Below are 22295 nucleotides of genomic sequence, written 5' to 3'. Positions count from 1 at the left end.
TTCACGATATTCTGCTTTGAGTTGACATTGTTGCATCAACTTGATTTTTTTTACATTGTAGCACGGGGTTTCATGGTAAACATTTTCAGTTATTTTAGGATAGTCGGAGTGGGAGTGAATACAAATGGAATCATCACACCTAACCTGAATGAAATGTCTGCCATGCATCGTTTAGTATCCAGAACCCCGGTGATCCATCAAGACAAATACCGGATCAACAACGGACCCATCCTAGCTAGCTACAAAATACTAAACCCTAGGTACGTGTTGAGTACAAATTATTGAATTAAACCGTCTTCATCTAGCCTCTGATCAGTGGCGGACAACATGCCACGGTCAATCACCCAATCCATCTCGTACAATACTGGCGTGATGAAATCGAACCTACCGTAGACTCCATTACACCAAGTACTACTGCAATGATACATTGGAAACCTATAATACCCCTTGTGAGGCTCCATGTCCTCGCCCTTGATATCAATGGACGCCTTCTCCTTGCTCTTGAGATCAACGGTGAAAAAAGAACCACCGCACCGCTCGATGAGCATGGCACCTCTCCTCTCTGCGTAGAAGACATTGTTTATTTCGTCTTTGCTTCCTAGATTTATCAGGTCGGAGCCCAACCACCCTCCTAAGCTAGCCTCACGGCCATAGCCGCCGTCATCTTGTTCTTGCTTGGTCCAGAGCACTAATATGCCATGGTCTCGCATACTCACGAACGAAAGCTTTCCTTCCCCGGAGACACACGGAAACAACACCCGCCCCCACTGTCGACAAGCTTCGACGTGGATCAGGATCTTGGTCAGAGAGACATCCGTGGTGATAGCGTTTACATTGAGCGTGTAGAAACTAGTCCTGTCCTTGTACAACCAGTGCACGGTGTTATGGGTGACAACGCCGGCGAATGGTCCACACCTGATGAGTTGTGAAGCCTGGCAAAACTTGGTGGGCGTGCTCCAAGTATCCGTGGCAGAGGAGTACATGTAGACATATATGATCCCATTGTCGCCGGTGTAGGTCAAGAGCACTTGAAACCACGACAACGAACATATATGATCCCATTGTCGCCGGTGTAGGTCAAGAGCACTTGAAACCACGACCGTTGTCGTGGTTGATCCAAAGAATCAATGACACCACGGTCCTCGTCGGTGAGGAGTGCGCAGCCGGTGAGGTGCCAGTCCAAAGATCCACTTAGGTCGAAGGAAAGCAATGGAAGAAGACTGCGCTGCTTGTCGACCACAGGACCGCATACCACCAGCTGGATCTTATCACGGGCGCCTGTACCGTGCATGTCGTGGAACATGGTAGGCAGCAGGATGCTCACGAGGAGAAGACCACGGCGCGATGCGAGTGACCTTGCGTAGGCGAAGAGACCGTCGTCGTTGTCGACCAATGATCCAAAGGTGAGATGCGCACCATGGACGAACGAGCTGAAGGTAGCATGCGCTCCCCCGAGCTGAAGGTTCAAGAATTCCGGAGGCTGGCCGTGTTTCTGACGGGGCTTGCCGACGGGGCACGTGATCTGGTAGAAGATCCCGGCGAGGGTGGACGGGTGGCGCGCCGTCTGCGGCCAGAGGCCGATGCGTCGGAGGAAGGCGCGGTCGGTGACGAGGCGGCGCCATCGCTTGCACGTGGCTGCGCAGCGGAGGAGGTCCTGGTAGCCCGGCAGGCGCTCAAAGACGTCGTGGAGGATGTCGTCCGCGATTTCGCCGCCGGCGCGGCGTACGCGCGCATTGCCATCGATCTCCGTTACGGATGGATGGATCGATCTGTGTATAGATTTGTCTAGGCCGGCGGCCGGACCCTTGCACGACCTAGCTACAACAGACAGCTCCAAGGAAAGGATCAGCTTATGACGAGCCGTACGTATCGTCTCAATCACAATCAACGCTTGAGATTTGGAACGTGTAAATGTATCTACACGCAAACTAAATGAACCACGGACGATATATATCGTGCATGCCGCGAACCAACCTGTGGTTGAATGATTAGAGGGACCGTGGTATCCCCAGCCTACCAAGGTTTAAATCCTGGTGTTCGCATTTATTCCTGGATTTATTTTAGGATTTCCGGCGATGCGCATTCAGTGGGAGGAGACGTTACCGTTGACGACGAGGCGCCTACGATGACTTCGTGAATCTCAATATGATATGCCGGCTCAGTCTTTCAGAGGTGCTCATAAAGGTGAGTGTATGCGCGTGTATATGAACGCTTGTGCTTGTACTGATGTTAAAAAAATATATCGTGCATGCCAGTTATCAAAGCCCTGAAAAGTCTGGAAACCGTTCCCAAGAGATCAGCTATCAAAATAGAGTATAACGCAGTAATTAGCATGCAATATGCTCATGACAGTCTTCTGTTTTTACATAAGAATCTAGATCATGCCAGAAAATTAAAATGGATTTTATCTTGTTTTGAACACATTTCTGGCATGAGGATTAATTTTCACAAGTGTGACCTTGTGCCTATTAATATTGATAGGGATGAAGCTATTTTTTTGCCTGGTCTTTAGGGTGCAAAATTAGCTTTTCCCCTATTAAATTTTGGGGTGCTCCCCTTCACTATAGCAAGCTTAGAAAAGAGGACCTTCAAGCTATGGTTGACAAGATTATTTAAGAGAGGGGGGGGGGGCAGGGTGGAAAGGGCGACTACTCTCTTTTGACAAAAGGCTGATTTTAGTTCAACCCTGTTTAGCTAGTATTCCAACCTACCTTATGGGGTATATTAAATTCCCTAAATGGGCCATTAAGCTTATTAATTTCCAACTAGCTCACTGCTTCCGGGATGACTATAAGGGCCATCACAAATACCATCTGACTACCTGGGGTTCTCTCAATATGAGAATGGAGTTTGGGGGGTTTGGTATTACTGATATTGGGGATATGAACCTATGCCTGTTAGCCTCTTGGATAAGTAGGTATTATAACTTTGAGGAAAAAACTTGGAAGAACATCGTAGATTTTAAGTATGACCTCGAGAGTAATAACATCTTTGCTTGCTCTGCTACTGGGGCTTCACCTTTCTGGAAAGGAGTGGTCTAGGCAGCTCAAGCTGCTAAGGTTGGCTTTTCTTGGCACATAGGGAATGGCAAGAGAGCTAGTTTCTGGGAGGATCATTGGTTTGGCAATGCTACCCTAGCTACCCAATATTGGGATCTATATAACATAGCCAATGAGCATAATATTACTGTTGATAGAGTTTGGGATGGTTGCAATCTCAAGATTACATTTAGAAGATGCTTTAACCAGGACATTATGAACATGTGGCATGAGCTCCTGGAGATTGCTAAATCTATCCTGTACACTGATGTTGATGACTCCTTGAAGCGGAGGAGCTATGTTGGGGCGGGGGGGGGGGGGGGGGGGGGGGGGGGGGGGGGGGGGGGGGGGGGGGGGGGGGGCGTTGCCCCCAGCCTTTGACCAATTTCTGAAGAATTTTTTTAGGGAGACTTAGATTAGAACATTTTTAGCATTTGCCCCCCAGACACTGATGATTTGTGTTTCGCCCCCCCCCCCAAAAGAAGACCTTCAAGCTATGGTTGACAAGTTTATTTAAGAGGGGGGGGGCAGGGTGGAAAGGGAGACTACTCTCTTTTGGCAAAAGGCTGATTTAGTTCAACCCTGTTTAGCTATTATTCCAACCTACCTTATGGGGTATATTAAATTCCCTAAATGGGCTATTAAGTTTATTAATACCCAACTAGCTCACTGCTTCCGGGATGACTATAAGGGCCATCACAAATACCATCTGACTACCTGGGGTTCTCTCAATATGAGAAAGGAGTTTGGGGGTTTGGTATTACTGATATTGGGGATATGAACCTGTGCCTGTTAGCCTCTTGGATAAGTAGGTATTATAACTTTGAGGAAAAAACTTGGAAGAACATCATAGATTTTAAGTATGACCTCGAGAGTAATAACATCTTTGCTTGCTCTGCTATTGGGGCTTCACCTTTCTGGAAAGGAGTGGTCTGGGCTGCTCAAGCTACTAAGGTTGGCTTTTCTTGGCACATAGGAAATGGCAAGAGAGCTAGATTCTGGGAGGATTTGGCAATGCTACCCTAGCTACCCAATATTGGAATCTATATAACATAGCCAATGAGCATACTATTACTGTTGATAGAGTTTGGGATGGTTGCAATCTCAAGATTACATTTAGAAGATGCTTTAACCAGGAGCTTATGAACATGTGGCATGAGCTCTTGGAGATTGCTAAATCTATCATGTACACTGATGTTGATGACTCCTTGAAGTGGCAGAGCTATGTTGGGGCGGGGGGGGGGGGGGGGGGCCCCCCCCCCAGCCTTTGACCCATTTCTGAAGATTTTTTAGGGGGACTTAGATTATAACATTTTTAGCATTCCCCCCCCCCCAGACACTGATGATTTGTGTTTCGCCCCACAGAGTTTTTTGTCTAGCTCCACCACTGACTCCTTGGTCTGGAATATAGCAAGCTTAGAAAAGAGGACCTTCAAGCTATGGTTGACAAGTTTATTTAAGAGGGGGGGGGGTAGGGTGGAAAGGGATACTACTCTCTTTTGGCAAAAGGCTGATTTTAGTTCAACCCTGTTTAGCTAGTATTCCAACCTACCTTATGGGGTATATTAAATTCCCTAAATGGGCTATTAAGTTTATTAATACCCAACTAGCTCACTGCTTCTGGGATGACTATAAGGGCCATCACAAATACCATCTGACTACTTGGGGTTCTCTCAATATGAGAAAGGAGTTTGGGGGGTTTGGTATTACTGATATTGGGGATATGAATCTGTGCCTGTTAGCCTCTTGGATAAGTAGGTATTATAACTTTGAGGAAAAAACATGGAAGAACATCATAGATTTTAAGTATGACCTCGAGAGTAATAACATCTTTGCTTGCTCTGCTACTGGGGCTTCACCTTTCTCGAAAGGAGTGGTCTGGGCAGCTCAAGCTGCTAAGGTTGGCTTTTCTTGACACATAGGGAATGGCAAGAGAGCTAGATTCTGGGAGGATCATTGGTTTGGCAATGCTACCCTAGCTACCCAATATTGGGATCTATATAACATAGCCAATGAGCATAATATTACTGTTGAGAGAGTTTGGGATGGTTGCAATCTCAAGATTACATTTAGAAGATGCTTTAACCAGGAGCTTATGAACATGTGGCATGAGCTGCTGGAGATTGCTAAATCTATCCTGTACACTGATGTTGATGACTCCTTGTAGTGGCGGAGCTATGTTGGGGCGGGGGGGGGGGGGGGGGTGGGGGGGGGGGGGGGGGGGGGGGGCTGCCCCCAGCCTTTGACCAATTTCTAAAGAATTTTTTTAGGGAGACTTAGATTACAACATTTTTAGCATTTGCCTCCCCCAGACATTGATGATTTGTGTTTCGCCCCCCCCCCCCCCGAGTTTTTCGGCTAGCTCCGCCACTGACTCCTTGGTCTGGAATATGAATTCCAAAGGAGTGTACATAGTCAATTCCTTTTACAAGTTTGTTAATTTTAGGGGAGTGTTGCCAGTTAGTACCCCTGCCGTTTGGTCTGTAAAGATCCCTCCTAGGATTCAAAATTTTCTTTGGCTCCTAGCTAATAATAAGTTGCTTACTAGAGATAACCTAGGCAAAAGGCAGGCTATACCTGATGCAACTTGTGTCTTCTGCTCTGAGCTGGAGTCTTGCTATCATTTAATTTTTTGGTTTTGTCGTTGTTGTGGAATTCTGGAAAGTTGTATCTAGGCTAACTGGATATGGAGGGGACATTAATATGATGTCCTTTTCTTCCTGTTGGTCTCGAGGAGACAAATTTTCTGCGGTTAATATCGTTCATGCAGCTGGTCTGTGGGATATTTGGAAGACCCGAAATGAACATGGTTTTCAATTTTGTTTCTTGGCCTGGGATGTAGGCTGTATGGCAGAAAACTGCACTGAGTTTGTCTACGTGGAGTTGTCTAGCCTTAGGACTTAGGCCATGTCAAGGACATGGTGGAGTGGTGTTCAAAAGAACTGGAGCTTTTGGCAAGAAGCACCCCTCTTCTGATGTGGCCAGATCCTGGCTGAAGTGGGAAGGCGCCGTCTGAAGTTCATTCATAAGTTGGATCAAACTGCCAAGTCCTTTTAGGTGATGATAAAAGTTGCCATCTTTTTCCATAGCATGGGTGCTGAATGTAACTATCAGGCTAGGAGAGCCATCTTAAACATGTTTGTTGCCTTTTAAATTTACTTGGTCTTGACTAGTGTGTGTGTTTTTCTTTTTGCGCCTTTTGGTGCTTTTGGCTGAAGCAATGAGCTGCTGACTTCCGCGTGCTATCTATGTAGAACATTTTTGTGCTCCATTCTAAGCAATGTAGCAGGGGCTGTGTGCCCTTTTCCTCTAAAAAAACCATTTGATTTGTTCCCAAGAGTTGGCCATCATTTTTTTCTTGTAAATAAACACACGCAAGCTAATCTTATGCCCAGAAGCCATCAGTTTATATTTTATTTCTTTTAAACAAATGCAAGCTAATCTTATGTTGAGAATCACGTAAATGGGAATAAGCCAGTCTCAAGCAATGGACACGTTACATCCACGATCGAAGCTATAACAAACAACAACGAAAGTTTGTATTCAAGCTTCCAAAAAACATACCTACCTAAATGCTATAGAATTGACGTTAGCTCTATAGCAACTCAGAGCGAACGCGGCGCCTGCCGTCTGATATGTAGGCATGAATCTCCAAGGAGAGTTGCCATGTTGTCATCCAAAACCCCGATCGCCGTACAAACATAGATGTAGAGGTGGAATTCAGAACAAGTCGGGCCAGCGACTCGCTAGAGCTCGTTTAGATAATGAGTTAGCTCAGCTCGACTCGCTAATATGGCAAGCTCAGAACCAAACTTGGCTGGACTCGAGTAACTCGTGAGCCAGCTTGTTTAACTTGTTAAGCTTGTTATACATGTGAGCAACAAATTTTGAGATTGTGGAGCCACCGAGCAAGATTTCATGACGACATGGCTTCATTGCAAGTGTGGGCGCAGCATATTGAATCTGAACTTAATTTTTTTACTCTCTTAGCCCCCCCCCCAACACACACACACAATTTTTTTCACTATTGTGCTCAGCACCCACACACACTTCACGTAATTGACCTTTGGTTATCGAGGCTATAACCTATTTTGAAATGCATAAGGTAGACAATGGTCTAACTTTTATTTTCAAAAAAGTATAATGTGTAAAAAATGAGTACTTGAGTATGTAATATGTGTACATATTAATTATGTATAACGTACACAAACAATCGTAATTTGCACATCTCACAAAAAAGTTGCTACCCTGCACAACATGGGAGGCTGCATTCTATTCGGTGAGGAGCGTCAACCGGTCAATGGCGCGGCATGGCGTCATCGTCCGAGGCGGGGAGGGGCTACTGCAGCACTGGATCGAGGGAGGAGAAGGGGAATCGCTATGGCGACACTAGATCTGTGAGGTCGTGGCTTTGCTTTGAGACGTGTCGTCGCATGTCTTTTATAGCCACCGATGGTGGGCAGTGAGAAAGAAGGGTGTGTGGCAGAAAGCTGGGGAGAAGAGTGGGGAAAGGGTGACAGGCGAGCCGGACACGCAACGGCCTCCATCAGGCCAACTCCAACACATGGCCCCAAACGGGCGTCCATTTTATCCGGATTTTGTCCGTTTGGGTAGGGAAATGGGGCGGCGTTCGGTCATTTCCTGGATGCGCTAGCCGTGCACCCAATGCGCGGACGCATATCGTCTGCCACGACCGGCTGGAGCCCTTGCGTATACATTTATTTGGTCACCGAAACACATTTCTTTTATTTCATTCAACGACATTTTGATATATAGAAGTACATAATTTATCAATTATTTGCTATGAAAGTAAGACCAAATAAAATAAGAATCATAATTAGACACTTTAAAAGATATCCAATTTTCATAACTGCTCTCACTAGTTGGATTAATATCTTCGCTATGTCTTCATTGTTGATTCTCTCTATTGGCTTCTCGAGCTTGCACACTTCTTTCTTCTTTGATTCCAAAGAATTTGACATTGCTTCGCATCTAGTCTCATCTCTAGTCTCTATTCTAGCAACGTGTGCATGAGCATTTATCAAAATTCATGCTATCAATTGATCAATGTAATCTTTTTTCTAATACCAAAACTTGCATCCATCCTATACACAAATTTGAGCAAGCAATGAGCTACCGAAAATGTGCCGAATCCAGGAGCACAACCGAATCAAATGAAACACATACCCCATCTCTTTTGCACTTGAGGAACATCCATCTGGGATGTTCCGGCGTGGTAGAAACGCGGCACATGACCTGCCGTGGGAAGTCGTTGCACTTTATGACCGGCAAAGGTGAGTCGATGAGACGTTGGGCCAACATCGAGCTCGGGCGACGGTCGGGCATGTCATTATTGGTGAACCGCCAATGGGATAGATCCGAGCGGCTAGAGCCAAAGTCAATACATGTATGCGGCGGGGAGGCATTGCCGTGGCTGTGCGGTCCAGTATCCGACCAAGGCACAATCGCCGGCAGCCGGATGCACCAAATCCAGTGGCAGCGGCCGCAGACCTACGAGTTGTGCGCCTGCGAGGGGGCGAGAGGCACAAATCTAGTGGTCATGCTTTGGGTGACCGAGCTAGATAGCGAGGAGGTAGCCAGGAAGATGGGTGGCGACAACTATTGCAGGGGAGCGGGGGGATGGGGTAGAGGAAGAGAAAAAGGAGTGTTTGTGTCCCGGAAGGGTGGGCCATGGAAGGACAAGGGCACGCGTCCCACCCATTAGCGCGCTATCCGTTTGAATGCAAATGCGGCCCAAGTTTGAGCCGGGAATGGGTTGGAGGTGAACAAAAAACATACGCTTGTCCGTTTACTCTTGCTCGTTGGGCCACGACTTATGTCCATTTACCCCGAAACGGACGCGGCCAGACCATCTGGGATCCTGCGTTGGAGTTGGCCTTAGTGTGTAGGTTTCATGTGGCTTTTTAGTTGGTTTCGGTGCATGTGAGGCTGATATGAGTTGCAAGACAATTAAAATTAAACATGAGTAGACTGCGGAGGAAGAAGGATCTGAAGTTCAGTGATGCCACAACAGTTGGATTTGATCTGCACTATATTATACCACCACAACCTCCAAATATACAGGGTTGCGCCTTTTTTAAGCTTCCCTCAAAAGTTATGGATGCAGAGGGAGGTATGGAGAATCTGCTAGAGTAAAAATTTACCCCTCTAGCCTTCACGTTAACAATTATTATGGAGGGGACACGAGATAATTCTACTGGAGTTGCTCATAGAAAGCCTGTTGCTAAATGCCACCCATATTGGGACACATATGCTCTACTTGCCCCAACTTCTTGTTGTCCTATCACTGCAACATCAACCATAATGCGGAACAAATTTGCAAATTGGTATACACATACATGATATGTAAAGGATTATAAATAGTCGTTTTGTTCGATACAACATCATTAACCTGAAATGATGTTGCATCAGACTTTTGTGGACCTCCTTTTGGCTTGGGCCAAACACTTTTCCTCGCGGGATAGGGGGATACAAAGAAGTAATAAGAGACATAAACACAAAAGAGCCAACACAAAGTGCTAACAGTAGCAAAATAAGTGGTCTTACTGCCCACGAATCCCATAAGCACAATTATGAAACCTATGGCGAATATAATTATGGGGATTTGATTGAATCATAGACAAAATTATTATCATGTCAATGCTATTTTGTATTCTAGTTTAATTCTCTTGTCAATACTGGTCAAATCGTTGGCTAATAGAGCTCCAACCCAAATTTCTGATAGCCAAATATTTGGCAAGGTAAAGCTTAGGTCAAAACCAAATACCATATTATATTAGTGAAGATGGCAGAGTAGGAGACTCTAGTACTGCTTTTCTCTAAAAAAAGGATCCGAAAAACTGTCGTTCGATCGCAAGGGGGAAGCCTGGTCTGGAAAGGCCAGGGCAAACCATCAATAGCCCATAAGGCGCAGATTACTTTTTTTTAAATGCCATGAAACAATATCATATTTTCCTTATAAATAACAAAGTACACATAAAATGTATAATTGCCATGATATAAAAACTTTGCAAAAACTGCCATGCTAATTTATAAATTTACAAATAGTATGAATTCCACCGTGTAGATGTTTCACTGGAAAAAACCATGTTTGGGAGTTTTTTTGCCAAGGACCAAAAGAAAAAATGCCATGATGTACTTTTTTGTTTGCTTGATTTGGTCTACTGCACAAAAACTCATAAAAAATTCTATGTCAGTGAAAAAGATGCCAAGCCAATAAAAATGAAAGTTAGTACTCGAGAGCTTGTAACTTAGTATTTCTACCTCAGGGCCCCCACTTTATACATGGTCAATGCCCTGGACTTACATTAGAGTTCGGGTCGCAATACAACCCGTGCCCTAGTGTGTTTTCTACTTATCTTACATCCCAAGTAAGGGAGTTTCCTTTATCTCCTTGCCGAGCCGGTGTCCCAAGCATTGGGCCATGAGCCAGGCCGCTCCACGAGTCACCATTGGGGCCCTGAGCTTCATGGTCATCGAGGCCCATATAACGAACCTGTTCCTCAAGTCACCACTAGATAACCTAGCCCTGAATGGGTGGGTCATACCGTGGGGTTATATCCCAAACATGTGGGATGTACCCCCCTATCGCACACACGCAAGGCGATGTTTTAAAACTCTATTGCGGAAAAGGGGTAAAAACCGTTTGTATAGGACGCCCCTGCACCAGTGCATGGAGGCGTAGAGGGAGGAGGAGGGGAGGGAGGAGAAATGGGAAGTGTGGCCATATATTTCCGAGGGCTCGCCTCGTCTCCTCAGTAACCCGACGCACACGGATGCACATTGCAAAGCTGGGCCCGCAAGAAAAGGAGTCCCACCTGTCATCCACCTGAGCATTGAGGCAAGGACAGTGGAAGTAGGTGATGACCTACAAGTATAGGGGATCTATCGTAGTCCTTTCGATAAGTAAGAGTGTCGAACCCAACGAGGAGCAGAAGGAAATGATAAGCGGTTTCCAGCAAGGTATTCTCTGTAAGTACTGAAATAAGTGGTAACATATAGTTTTGTGATAGGATAATTTGTAACGAGCAACAAGTAACAAAAGTAAATAAAGTGCAGCAAGGTGGCCCAATCCTTTTTGTAGCAAAGGACAAGCCTGGACAAACTCTTATATAGAGAAAAGCGCTCCCGAGGACACATGGGAATATCGTCAAGCTAGTTTTCATCACGTTCATATGATTCGCGCTCGGTACTTTGATAATTTGGTATGTGGGTGGACCGGTGCTTTGGTACAGTCCTTACTTGGACAAGTATCCCACTTATGACTAACCTCTATTGCAAGCATCCGCAACTACAACAAAAGTATTAAGGTAAACCTAACCATAGCATGAAACATATGGATCCAAATCAGCCCCTTACGAAGCAACGCATAAACTAGGGTTTAAGCTTCTGTCACTCTAGCAAACCATCATCTACTTATTACTTCTCAATGCCTTCCTCTAGGTCCAAATAATGGTGAAGTGTTATGTAGTCGACGTTCACATAACACCACTAGAGGAGAGACAACTATATCTTATCAAAATATCGAACGAATACCAAATTCACATGACTACTAAAGCAAGACTTCTCCCATGTCCTCATGAACAAACGTAACTACTCACAAAGCATAATCATGTTCATAATCAGAGGGGCATTAATATGCATATAGGATCTGAACATATGATCTTCCACCAAATAAACCAACTAGCATCAACTACAAGGAGTAATTAACACTACTAGCAACCTACTAGTACCAATCGCGGACTTGGAGACAAGAATTGGATACAAGAGATGAACTAGCGTTTTGAGAGGAGATGGTGCTAGTGAAGATGTTGATGGAGATTGCCCTCTCCCGATGAGAGGAGAGTTGGTGATGACGATGGCGATGATTTCCCCCTCCCGGAGGGAAGTTTCCCCGACAGAACAGTTCTGCCGGAGCCCTAGATTGGATCCGCCAAGGTTCTGCCTCGTGGCAGTGGAGTTTCGTCCGAGGAGATGGCTTATGATTTTTTCCTCATCGAAAGACTCCATATAGCAGAAGATGGCCATCGGAGGGCCACCAGGGGCCCCACGAGGTAGGGGGTCCGCCCAGGGGGTAGGGCGCGCCCCCCACCCTCGTGGGCAGGGTGTGGCCCCCCTGTTGAACTTCTTGCGCTCAGTATTTTTTATATATTCTGAAAATGACTTCCGTGAAGTTTCAGGACTTTTGGAGCTATGCAGAATAGGTCTCTAATATTTGCTCCTTTTCCAACCCAGAATCCCAGCTGCCGGCATTCTCCCTCTTTATGTAAACCTTGTAAAATAAGAGAGAATAGGCATAAGTATTGTGATATAATGTGTAATAACATCCCATAATGCAATAAATATCGATATAAAAGCATGATGCAAAATGGACGTATCAACTCCCCCAAGCTTAGACCTCGCTTGTCCTCAAGCGAAAGCCGAAATCGAAAAATATGTCCACATGTTTAAAGATAGAGGTGTCGATAAAAATAAAAATACGGACATGAGGGCATCATGATCATTCTTAGAACAGCAACTTATATAATTCTTGTCATATGATCTCTTATGCTAGAGTAACAATTCAATCACAATTTCAAGTATGAATCATAAACTTCATTGAAAACTAAGAAACTATAATCTCAGTCATTGGAGCAATTGCAATTTATCATAACATAGGAAATAGTCAATATAAGAGCTTTTCAGCAAGTTCACATACTCAACTATCATATAGTCTTTCACAATTGCTGACACTCACGCAATACTTATGGGTATGGAGTTTTAATCAGACACAAAGAAAGATAGGGGCTTATAGTTTTGCCTCCCAACGTTTTACCTCAAGGGTAATGTCAACAATAATAGTTCATGAAAACTCACATCCAATTAGCCATATATACCAGGATCTTTCCAACATGTTGTGCTTGCCAAAAGATAAAATGTAAATAGGAAGGGTGAGGAACACCAAGACTCTTATATAAGGTAGGAGATAAAAGTAAAAGATAGACCCTTCGCAGAGGGAAGAAGAAGTTGTCATGCACTTTTATGGTTGGATGCACAAAATCTCAATGCAAAAGAACGTCAGTTTATATTGCCACTTGTGATATGGACCTTTATTATGCAGTCCATCGCTTTTATTTCTTCCATATCACACGATCGTATAAAGCTTGTTTTCTCCCACACTAATAAGTCATACATATTTAGAGAGCAATTTTTATTGCTTGCACCGATGACAACTTACTTGAAGGATCTTACTCAATCAATAGGTAGATATGATGGACTCTCATGGCAAAACTGGATTTAGGGATATTTGAAAGCACAAGTAGTATATCTACTTGGTGCAAAGAATTGGCTAGCATGAGAGGGAAAGGCAAGCTCAATCATGTTGGATGATCCATGACAATATAATTTATCTCAGATGTAAGAAAACACGACCCATTACGTTGTCTTCCTTGTCCAACGTCAACTCTTTAGCATGTCATATTTTAATGAGTGCTCACAATCATAAAAGATGCCCAAGATAGTGTATTTATATGTGAAGACCTCTCTTTCTTTATTACTTCCTATTAATTGCAACGATGACCAAAACTATGTTTGCCAACTCTCAACAACTTTTATTCATCATACTTTTTATATGTGAGCTCATTACTCTCCATAAGATCTATATGATCTCTTTTATTTCCTTTTTATTCTTTCTCTTTTCTTTTATTCACTCAAGATCATGGCAAAATAATCAAGCCCTTGACTCAACACTAATCTTTACTATATATAGCTCACGGACTCGATTACATAGAAGGATCATAAAGAAAAACTCACAACTAGATCATACTAAAACTTTATTCTACTAGATCAAGATATTATCAAAAGGATCGAACTAAGAAAAAAAACGGTAAAGATAGAAGTGATGGTGATACGATACCGGGGCACTCCCCCAAGCTTGGCAGTTGCCAAGGGGAGTGCCCATACCAGATGCTCAGTTCTTCTTTGTTGGTGGAGAAGATGGAGATGATGATGGATAGTCACACATCGAGCGTAACAATATATTTTCCTCCAGCTTGCGGATAATGCCCTTGAGTGCAACAATACGCTCCTTCAACAAAATATTTTCACGTGTGAGATACTTGTTCTGCATACGAGCTAACTCAATCATCTTGAAAGCTTCAATCTCAGTTGGGGTAAGAAGATTGTGATCAAGTTGAAGGGTGTCTTCTGCTGCCGGAGCGTGATCCTCCGTGGCCTTCTTGATCCCTTCATCCTTGTTGATCTCCATGGGTTCTTCCCTCTTCAGCTCTATCTTCATTAGCCAAACATCGTTGTCACCATTGTTGGAGGAGGGGGACGACATGATGCCTGGCCTTGACGACCCTGACGGGAAACAGCTCGAAACAAAAACAGAGGATATTTGCGTGATATACGATTCAAAACCTTTGGGAGATTATATAATGAATTTTTACTGACCAAATTACGTGTCGTGTAAGAAAACGGAGTCCGGAGAGCGCACGAGGTGCCCACGAGGTAGGGGCGCGCCCAGTAGGGCAGGGCGCACCCTCCACCCTCGTGGAGGCCTCGTGTCCTTCCCGGACTGCTTCTTATTTTTCTATTTTTCTAAATATTCCAAAATGGAGAAATATTGCCTTAAAAATTGTTTTGGAGTCGGTTTACTTACCGTACCACATACCTATTCCTTTCCGAAGTCTGAAACGTTCCGGAAAGTGTCCTTTATGTATTCCTCCGGGGTTACGGTTTCAATAACATTGGTTTCAACATTTATGGGATTACCTGAGATATAATGTTTGATTCTTTGACCGTTCACCACCTTCGGATTTGTGCCTTCGAAGTTGTTGATTTTTATGGCACCGGAACGATAGACCTCCTTGATAACGTAAGGACCTTCCCATTTAGAGAGAAGTTTTCCTGCAAAAAAATCTTAAACGAGAGTTGTATAGCAATACATAATCACCTACATTAAACTCCCGCTTTTGTATCCTTTTATCATGCCATCTTTTAACTTTTTCTTTAAACAACTTGGCATTTTCGTAGGCTTGGGTTCTCCATTCATCGAGTGAGCTAATATCAAATAACCTCTTCTCACCGGCATGTTTAAAATCATAATTGAGCTCTTTAATAGCCCAATATGCCTTGTGTTCTAGTTCGAGAGGTAAGTGACATGTTTTTCCATAAACCATTTTATACGGAGACATACCCATAGGATTTTTATATGCAGTTCCGTAGGCCCATAATGCATCATCAAGTTTCTTGGACCAATTCTTTCTAGACCTATTGACAGTCTTTTGCAAAATTAATTTGAGCTCTCTATTACTCAATTCTACTTGACCACTAGACTGAGGGTGATAAGGGGATGCCATTCTATGATTAACATCGTACTTAGCAAGCATTTTACGGAAAGCACCATGAATATAATGTGAACCACCATCAGTCATTAAATATCTAGGGACTCCAAATCTTGGAATAATAACTTCTTTAAGCATTTTAATAGAAGTGTTATGATCAGCACTACTAGTTGGAATAGCTTCTACCCACTTAGTAACGTAATCAACAACAACTAAAATATGTGTATATCCATTAGAGACAGGAAAAGGTCCCATATAGTCAAAGCCCCAAACATCAAATGGTTCAATAACGAGGGAATAGTTCATAGGCATTTCTTGACGTCTACTAATATTACCAATTCTTTGACATTCATCACAAGATAAGACAAACTTACGGGCATCTTTGAAGAGAGTGGGCCAATAAAAACCAGATTGCAATACCTTATGTGCAGTTCTATCTCCAGCATGGTGTCCTCCATAAGCTTCAGAGTGACACTTTCTTAGGATCTGTTCCTGTTCATGCTCAGGTACACAACGTCTAATAACACCATCTACTCCTTCTTTATAAAGATGTGGGTCATCCCAAAAGTAATGTCTCAAATCATAGAAGAACTTTTTCTTTTGTTGGTATGTGAAACTACATGGTATGAATTTGGCAACAATGTAATTAGCATAATCAGCATACCATGGAGCAGTATGAGAAGCATTTATGACATTTAATTGCTCATTAGGAAAGCTATCATCAATAGGTAGTGGGTCATCAAGCACATTTTCTAACCTAGACAAGTTATCTGCAACGGGGTTCTCAGCTCCCTTTCTATCAACAATATGTAAATCAAATTCTTGTAGCAAGAGAACCCATGTAATAAGTCTAGGTTTAGCATCTTTCTTTTCCATAAGATATTTAATAGCAGCATGATCAGTGTGAATAGTTACTTTAGAATCAACAATATAAGGCCTGAACTTATCACAAGCAAATACAACTGCTAAGAATTCTTTTTCAGTAGTAGCATAATTTTTGAGCATTGTCTAGGGTTTTACTAGCTTATTGAATAACGTTTAATTTCTTATCAACTCTTTGCCCTAGAACAGCACCTACAGCATAATCACTAGCATCACACATAATTTCAAAGGGTAAATTTCAATCAGGTGGCTGAACAATAGGTGCAGAGATCAATGCTTTCTTAAGTATTTCAAATGCTTCTACACAATCATCATCAAAGACAAATGGTATATCTTTTTGTAATAAATTAGTCAGAGGCCGAGAGATTTTTGAGAAGTCCTTAATGAACCTCCTATAAAATCCGGCGTGACCAAGGAAACTTCTTATACCTTTGATATTCTTGGGGCATGGCATCTTTTCAATAGCATCAACCTTGGCTTTATCAACTTCAATACCTCTTTCAGAAACTTTATGCCCCAAGACAATACCTTCATTAACCATAAAGTGGCACTTTTCCCAATTCAAGACAAGATTAGTTTCTTCATATCTCTGCAAAACTCAATCAAGGTTGCTCAAGCAATCATCAAAAGAAGATCCATAGACGGAGAAATCGTCCATGAAAACCTCACAAATCTTTTCACAAAAGTCAGAGAATATAGCTATCATCCATCTTTGAAAGGTAGCAGGTGCATTACATAAACCAAAAGGCATACGTCTATAAGCAAAAGTACCAAAAGGGCAAGTAAAAGTAGTCTTTGATTGATCCTTGGCTGACACAGGTATTTGAGAGAAACCAGAATAACCATCTAGAAAGAAAAAATGTGTATGTTTGGATAATTGTTCTAGCATTTGATCGATAAAAGGTAAGGGGTAATGATCCTTTTTAGTGGCCTTATTTAATTTGTGGAAATAAATTGCCATCCTATAACCTATAATAATTCTTTGAGGAATCAATTCATCTTTATCATTAGGAACGACAGTAATACCTCCCGTCTTAGGGACACAATGGACAGGACTTACCCATTGACTATCAGCAACGGGATAGATTATACCTGCCTCAAGGAGCTTTAGTATTTCCTTTCTTACCACTTCTTTCATTTTAGGATTCAGCCGTCGTTGATGATCACGAACTGGTTTAGCATCTTCTTCCAAATTTATTTTATGTTGACATGGAGTGGGACTAATGCCCTTAAGATCATCAAGAGTATACCAAATAGCAGCACGGTGCTTCTTCAGAGTTTTCAATAATCTCTCTTCCTCATGCTCTGAAAGGTTAGCACTAATAACAGGATATATCTTTTTCTCATCAAAATAAGCATATTTAAGAGTATCAGGCAACGGTTTAAGCTCAAACACGGGATCACCCTTGGGTGGAGGAGGATCCCCTAGGATTTCAACAGGCAAATTGTGTTTCAGAATAGGTTCCTGTTTAAAGAATACTTCATCTATTTCCCTTCTTTCATTCATAAACATATCATTTTCATGGTCTAGCAAATATTGTTCTAAAGGATCACTAGGAGGTATGGCAATAGAAGCAAGACCAATAATTTCATCCTTACTAGGTAATTCTTCTTCACGGTGTTGTCTACTAAATTTAGAGAAATTAAATTCATGAGACATATCATCTAACCCGATAGTAACAACATCCTTTTTGCAATCTATCTTAGCATTAACAGTGTTTAAGAAGGGTCTACCAAATATAATGGGACAAAAGCTATCTTGTGGGGAACCAAGAACAAGAAAATCAGCAGGATATTTAGTTTTCCCACACAAGACTTCAACATCTCTAACAATTCCCATTGGTGAAATAGTATCTCTATTGGCAAGTTTAATTGTGACATCAATATCTTCTATCTCAGCAGGTGCAATATCGTGCATAATTTCTTTATATAAGTCGTAAGGTATTGCACTAGCACTAGCACCCATATCACATAAGCCATGATAACAATGATCTCCTATTTTAACAGAAATAACAGGCATGCCTACCATAGGTCTGTTTTTATCTTTAGCACAAGGTTTAGCAATTCTAGCAGTCTCATCAAGGAAATGAATAACATGCCCATCAATATTATCAGACAAGAGATCTTTAACAATAGCAATATCAGGTTCAACTTTAATTTGCTCAGGAGGTGTATAAGTTTTAATATTACTTTTATGAACCACAGTTGAAGCTTTAGCATGATCCTTTATCCTAACAGGGAAAGGTGGTGTCTCAACATAAGAAGTAGGAACAATAGGATCATTATAAGTGATAGTCTTTTCTTCAACTTTAATAGGTGCAACTACTTTTACTTCTATGGGAGGATGATATTTAAACCACTTCTCCTTGGGGAGATCAACATAAGTAGCAAAAAATTCACAGAAAGAAGCTACTATCTCAGAGTCAAGTCCATATTTAGTGCTAAATTTATGAAAAACATCAGTATCCATAAAAGATTTAACATAATCAAACTTAGGTGTCATACCTGACTCCTTACCTTCGTCGAGGTCCCAATCTTCATAGTTGCGTTTAATTCTTTCCAATAAATCCCATTTGAATTCAATAGTCTTCGTCATAAAAGAGCCATCACAAGAAGTATCGAGCATGGTGCGATTATTATCAGAAAGCCAAGCATATAAATTTTGAATAATCATCTCTCTTGATAGCTCATGATTGGGGCATGAATATAACATTGATTTAAGCCTCCCCCAAGCTTGAGCGATGCTTTCTCCTTCGCGAGGCCAAAAATTATATATATAATTTCAATCGTTTATAGTTCCATGACCCCGTATCATCACATAGCCTATACCATGTCAATGCATCTTCCTTCAAAGATAAAGGGAAGACCTTCTTCTTAATAACATCTCCGGGTACACCTACATGCTTAAATAATCCACAAACTTCATCCACATATATTAGGTGCTCATCAGGATGCGTTGTTCCGTCTCCTACAAAAGGATTAGCTAGCAGTTTTTCTATCATACCCGAAGGAATTTCAAAGCAGACATTTTCTTTTTCAGTAGGTTCAGTAGGTTGAGGAGCAACTCTTTGCTCTACTGGCCGGTGTGAAGATACTCCGAACAAGCCCCTCAGAGGATTACTTTCCATAATAACAAGTGACAGTAAATTTCAGCACACTATATAAATTTTCCTTACCAAATTCCACCTACTAAATGCGCTTCACTCCCCGGCAACGGTGCCAGAAAAGAGGCTTGATGACCCACAAGTATAGGGGATCTATTGTAACGCCCCAGATGTAACTTTCCCAATTTGTACTCCAACTCTTGCCGTTTCCGGCGTTAAGTTATATTTATTTCCTCGGATTCGGGTTTTTGTCTCCGTGTTTTGTTTTCGTTGTCATGCACCTCATATCATGTCATCATGTGCATTGCATTTGCATACGTGTTCATCTCATGCATTCGAGCATTTTCCCCGTTGTCCGTTTTGCATTCCGGCGCTTCGTTCTCCTCCGGTGGTCATTTCTAGCTTTCTTTCGTGTGTAGGGATTAAACATATCCGGATTGGACCGAGACTTGACATGCGGCCTTGGTTTACTACCGGTAGACCGCCTGTCAAGTTTCGTATCATTTGGACTTCGTTTGATACTCCAACGGTTAACCGAGGGACCGAAAAGGCCTCGTGTGTGTTGCAGCCCAACACCCCTCCAATTTGGCCCAAAACCCACCAAACTTTGCTCCATCATCTAGAGCGTTCGATCACGATCGCGTGGCCGAAAACCTCACCTCATTTGGACTCTCCTAGCTCCCTCTATGCCTATTTAAACACCCCCCTCGAAAATTCGCGGATCCCCTCTCGAAACCCTAAAAAAATCCCTCTCCGCCGCCGCCGGACGTGTCCGGACGAGCCGGACAACGTCCGGATTCCGCCGCCGCCTACCGCGATCCGCCACGTGTCCCCCGCCGGCCACCTCCGCGCGCGGCCCGCCCGGCCCACGTAGAGCCCCCGCGGCCCAGAGGAGGCGTGCCGCCCGCCGCCCTTCTCCTCCCCGACGCCGTTCGTCGCGCCGCCGTGGGCCGCCAGCGCCGCCATCGCCGCTTTCGTCGCCGGCGCCGCCCGCGGGAGGCCTCGGCTTCGTCGCCCGAGCCGGCGCCGCCCCGTCCGCGCCCGGTCGCGACCCCGCCGCCTCGTCCCCGGCCTTCCCGCGCCCTAGCTCCGCCCGGCCGCCATCGTCTTCGTCAACTTCGGCGGGAGCGCCGCCGCCTCGAAGTCCGTGCGCGATCCGATCCAGATCCGCTGCTACAGTAAACCCTAGCGAGGGTTGACTTTCTCTCCACTCCCCTTAAATTTTGGCATTTTTCATCGCGCTATATCTCCGCATCCGTAACTCCGATTTGGACATATAGCATATCAAAATGTTCGTCTCAGAGAGTACATCATTTCATTCCATTGCATCATTTTCATTTGAGCTCATCTTGATGCCCGAAATGCTGTTAGAAGGGGGCCTCGTGAGTTAATTGTCAGATCTGCTACTTCATCTTAGACTTTTGTCATTTTTGCCATGATTATTGTGTGCATGATATGCCCATGAGTTCTACATATGTTTTGTGAAGGGTTTTGTCATGTTTCCAGAGGTGCAACCCATGTATTTTTGCAAAGTGAGGCACCCGGTAAATCTGTTTTCAGGGACTTAGTATTTTCACTAAGTCCTGGGATTGTTTAGTTCATGATGCCATATGTTCATGCTGTTTCCTAGTGATCCGTGCCTCTTTTGAGGATGATCAGTAAAGGAGTTTTGTTCATCTTGTAGTGCTCTATCCATCCATGTCTTTGTTTGCAATTATGGAGCACCCTAACTTGAGTCAATCGAGCTCTACTTTTGCTTCGTTGTGAATCTGGGCGGATCGTCAACTTGTTTGCGATTTTGCCGATGTTATTGTAGTTGATCCATGCATGCTATGCCATTGTTCTTGCCATGTCTAGCTTGAATTTTGTGCCTTCTTAATGTATGTATGCTTGCCTTGACATGACTTGCTCCGTAGTGAGTGCATCAAGCTCGTTTACATGCCTTCGTGAGTTATATTTCAGCATGTGCCAGTTTTCACCAAGTCTGAAAACTGATTATGTTTTTGCTATGTTCGTGTGCTTGTTAGTATATTTTGTGATCCCTTTTGGCTCAAGGTCACTAAGAGACTTTTGTTAAGCTTGTTGAGTAGCTCCATGCCATGTTCTTCTTTGTCATAATCAGGTCCTGTAGCATGTTGTTTTATTGCTCCGAAGAGGGCTTCATGATCTGAAATTTCAGACAAGTGTTAATTTCACTAAGTCTGAGATCTGTTTACCGTTTGCGTTTTTGCCATGCTTGTTTGAACCTGTTAATTTTACCAAGTGTTAATTTCACTAAAACTGATTATGTTTTTGCCATGTTCACATGCTTGCAATTGTATTTTCTGATCCCTTTTGGCTCAAGGTCACTAAGGAACTTTTGTTAAGCTCTTTGGGTAGCTCCATGCCATGCCTTGATTTGCCATGTTAAGTTCCTGTAGCATATAGTTTTCATACTCCAAAGTGTGCTATCTGATCTGAAATTCCAGGCTTGTGTTAATTTCACTAAGTCTGAAACCTGTTTACCAATTGCACTTTTGCCATGCTTGTTTGAACCTGTTAATGGATGAATTGGCCGTAGCTTAGTGTTTATCTTTTGTCAAGCATTATGATTGGATCCCTGCCATGTATTTTGTTGCCATGTTTGGGTGCTGTAGCATGTTCATTTCATTGCATTTTGATGCCTACTTGCTGTAAATCGCAGACCGGTGCCAATTTTGAATCGCTTGCCATTTCCAAACCGTAACTCCGATTCCGGCGTTCTTTATATCGTTTTCAAGCGATTTCATCTCATCTTTCCAGTGGCACACTTGGATTTCCAAGTTGAGGCCAGGTTCATGCATTTCCTGTCATATCTTGCATTTTGCATCCCGCATCGCATCCCGCATAGCATACCATCTTTGCATCTTATTGTTTGTCCTTGCACGTGGTTGATTATATCCTTG

General features: G+C 43.2%; 1 protein-coding gene across 1 annotated transcript; it reads right to left on the bottom strand.

Annotated features, from left to right (window-relative positions):
* Nucleotides 1–278: 278 nt before the first annotated feature.
* Nucleotides 279–20337, bottom strand: LOC125537705. Its single transcript, XM_048701031.1, has 3 exons — nucleotides 20185–20337; nucleotides 1101–1849; nucleotides 279–1041 (listed from the first exon to the last, which is right to left on the bottom strand). Exons 1-3 carry the CDS (start codon nucleotides 20335–20337, stop codon nucleotides 279–281), a joined length of 1665 nt encoding a protein of 554 aa, XP_048556988.1.
* Nucleotides 20338–22295: the final 1958 nt, after the last annotated feature.

This window comes from Triticum urartu, chromosome 2 (genome assembly GCF_003073215.2).
Source record: "Triticum urartu cultivar G1812 chromosome 2, Tu2.1, whole genome shotgun sequence".
In the NCBI taxonomy this organism is placed as follows: Eukaryota; Viridiplantae; Streptophyta; class Magnoliopsida; order Poales; family Poaceae; genus Triticum; species Triticum urartu.
Note: the sequence above shows the minus strand (reverse complement) of the source record. Positions and strands in the feature narration are given on the sequence as shown.

Excerpts from the sequence above, each read along its gene's own strand:
- LOC125537705 (XM_048701031.1), bottom strand. The coding sequence starts at position 20,337 with ATGGCGGCGCTGGCGGCCCACGGCGGCGCGACGAACGGCGTCGGGGAG. Across the intron at positions 1,850-20,184 it reads GGGACACGTGGCGGATCGCG|CTGATCCTTTCCTTGGAGCT; the intron begins GTAGGCGGCGGC and ends GCTCGTCATAAG. Across the intron at positions 1,042-1,100 it reads TTGGATCAACCACGACAACG|GTCGTGGTTTCAAGTGCTCT; the intron begins GTCGTGGTTTCA and ends TATATGTTCGTT.